General features: G+C 33.0%; 1 protein-coding gene across 1 annotated transcript; it reads right to left on the bottom strand.

Moving 5' to 3' along the window:
• Window positions 1–6: 6 nt before the first annotated feature.
• LOC116347666 (peflin) lies at window positions 7–1,556 on the bottom strand. The gene is made up of 5 exons (XM_031778359.1): window positions 1,351–1,556; window positions 763–943; window positions 548–697; window positions 334–477; window positions 7–260 (listed from the first exon to the last, which is right to left on the bottom strand). Exons 1-5 carry the CDS (start codon window positions 1,360–1,362, stop codon window positions 40–42), a joined length of 708 nt encoding a protein of 235 aa, XP_031634219.1. The 5' UTR covers window positions 1,363–1,556; the 3' UTR covers window positions 7–39.
• Between the last annotated feature and the right edge of the window lie 1,254 nt (window positions 1,557–2,810).

Consider the following 2,810-nt stretch of genomic DNA (forward strand, 5'->3'; position numbering starts at 1 on the left):
TATCATTTTTTTTTGGGCAAATCAGTAAGTATGGTATATTTAATTTGTGCTAGTTAGAACGACGTTAAGAAAATCTTCGAATCCGATATTAATGACTCCATTTTGTTGAGTGTCCCGAACGCGGAACGCTTCAGTTAAACGTTGAATGGAAATGCATAATACAATGAATTCATCTACCGATACTTCTTTGTGATCGTTGCTTCGACTGGTCAGCTGCTTCGTAAAATTGGGCGAAAAATTGAATCCCATTTGTGAAAATGCTAGAAACGAAAGTGATTAAAATAGAAATGAAAGTGTTGAACTGTATTCAAGAATCATGAAGAAAATACATACCTTGATTTAATTCTTGGTCATCAATTAATCCAGAGCCATTGCGATCGTATGTCTTGAAAATGTTTAACCATTGATTTATGTATTCAAACATCTTACTAAATTGATGAATGTCAACCGCACCACCATTTGATGTGTCAAACATTGCTGAAGATTAAATGGAAATGATTTAATTTCAAATGTACATTATAATTTAACGGTATTTTTGTCTACTCACAAACCAAAAGGTGGCAACATCTATCCGAAAAATTTTGACCTTTGCCATTTTGTAAGGCTTTTTGTAATTCCTTTGCGGTTATTTTACCAGACCGATCAGTATCAACGGCATTAAACATGCGCTCAACATCTGGCGATACTCCTGGAGTGCCTATTCAATTGTTATGGATTTTATCAGCGTCACAGTTTTCAAAACGTGCTTTTTTTGTCAATTACCTGGTGTTTGCGGTGGAGCGTAGCCACCATACTGGCCGGGTTGATTTGGATTATAGCCAGGATAACCACCTTGTTGTGCTGGGTAGCCACCTTGTTGAGGATACCCACCACCTTGCTGTGGATGCTGTGGATAACCGCCACCTTGTGTTGGATAACCGCCGCCCTGTGTTGGATAGCCGCCCTTCAATTAAAAAAAAAAAGAAAGAAAAAAATTGGTCACATGTATTTCTATTACGTAGCCAAAATGTCGCAACCACAAGTAAAGCATTAGCATAGCTATTAAACAATTAGCATACGTATATTACTGTTCTTTTTTCTGTGCGCGATAAAACAGAATAGTTGCTTCACTTGAATGATTCACACAACAATCGTATTCATTATTCTCATTACTGCAGTAAAAGCAATGCGTCACCGGATTTTTTTTTTGTTTCGATCGAGTGATTGGCAAAGATTTTGGACCAAAAGTAAAATGATTGAAGGTCAAAATCACTACCGCCTCCATATTTTTAATATTTCGGAAATGTTTGGTTATTCTGACAACATTTTAATACTGTTTCATATTTTTCGATCTCAAATTGTACCACTTACCGGATATGACATGCTTGATGTTTTTTTTGGATTTGTTGCAGGAAATTAAATTATAAAAATAGAAAAGAAGACAAAAATGATTTCTAAAATATTAAATACGATACTGAATGATCCAGTTTGAAACTAATACTGGAATGTTCGAATGTATTCGACTTGGTAAGCAGTTAAGCAAGCGTCGAACAAACATAAATTGATGATGTCACAACAATTCTTATATGACATTTTACGATTCGGTGTAAAGCAATGCCAGTGTGTTGGTATGCAACTTTTTTTGACATTTGAAAAGTATTGGATGACAAAACCTTCTTATCGACATACTTTATTTGGTCGTGAAAAGTCGGTAACGCCGATTCGGTGTCGCTTTCAAAAAAAAAGTTCCCGAATGTAGGCAAACAGATTTGCATGAAATTTACTCCCTTGATTCAGCTTATTTTGATTTAGTTGGGTTTATTATCCGATCTATTACCAGAAATGACCTAAATAGTGAGCAAAAATATTACATAAATTGATAAAAAAAATCTTAAATTAATCTTTTGTTTGTTGAATTTATTTTAAATATTTCGAATTTAAAGGAAACTTATTATGTGTGAACAAATCATGAATTTGTGTTTTATTTAAATTTTCGTTTTTATTTAAAAATGGTTGATATAAATTCATTTGACTTAATAGGCGCGCGTTAAAATGTCATAAATTCATGTGAATACGCCAATTGAAAAATTGCTTGCCAATTAATAAAATCATAAAATTCTATGACGGCAATAAAAGAATGGTCAGACTTCAATTAAGTACTTTTTTTGATTAAAAAAAATATATATAACCGCATAAGACAATTCTTATAATTAATAACAAAGACAAAGCAAAAAAAAAGAACTTTCCTTGAAACGATGACGCTAATTCGTATAATTCCTTGGTCAAAAACAGGCGTGCCATTATTGCTTATCTATGATTTCTGAACTGAATAATCAAAACAAAATGAAATCTGAAGTAATCCAAAAATATCGTGCGATATCTTCACTTATTTCTGTTGAATGAAAAAAGTGTTGTTTTTGTCTGAAAATGGATAAAACAAAGCATTTTTAATGAAGCGGTAAATCAAACACATTTGCGTACGTGCTCTTCATTTTTCACGGTCAAGGATAGAGCTGTGATTTGTATGCAATGGTGGCACAATTCACACAATCTACAGCCATATTCTTCTTAGACAAAATCTGCGATTCTCGATTGATTTTTCAGCGTCATATGGCCTACATATGCAAACTTTTTTTGCCCCTGACATGCGATAATGACGGTACACGAAAACAAATATATAATTAATCATTTCAATTGTAAATAACATAAGATAATAGTGCAAAATTTGCTATACAAATTGACGAGCTGATTTAATATCTTCTCAGTTTGTCCGAAAAATTTGATGCAAAAAAAAAAACACATATGTAAAACAAGTTTTACGTTCCCACGAT

The sequence above is a fragment of the Contarinia nasturtii genome, unplaced genomic scaffold, assembly GCF_009176525.2.
Source record: "Contarinia nasturtii isolate CC-2019 unplaced genomic scaffold, AAFC_CNas_1.1 Cnas_scaffold_2013, whole genome shotgun sequence".
Lineage (NCBI taxonomy): Eukaryota > Metazoa > Arthropoda > Insecta > Diptera > Cecidomyiidae > Contarinia > Contarinia nasturtii.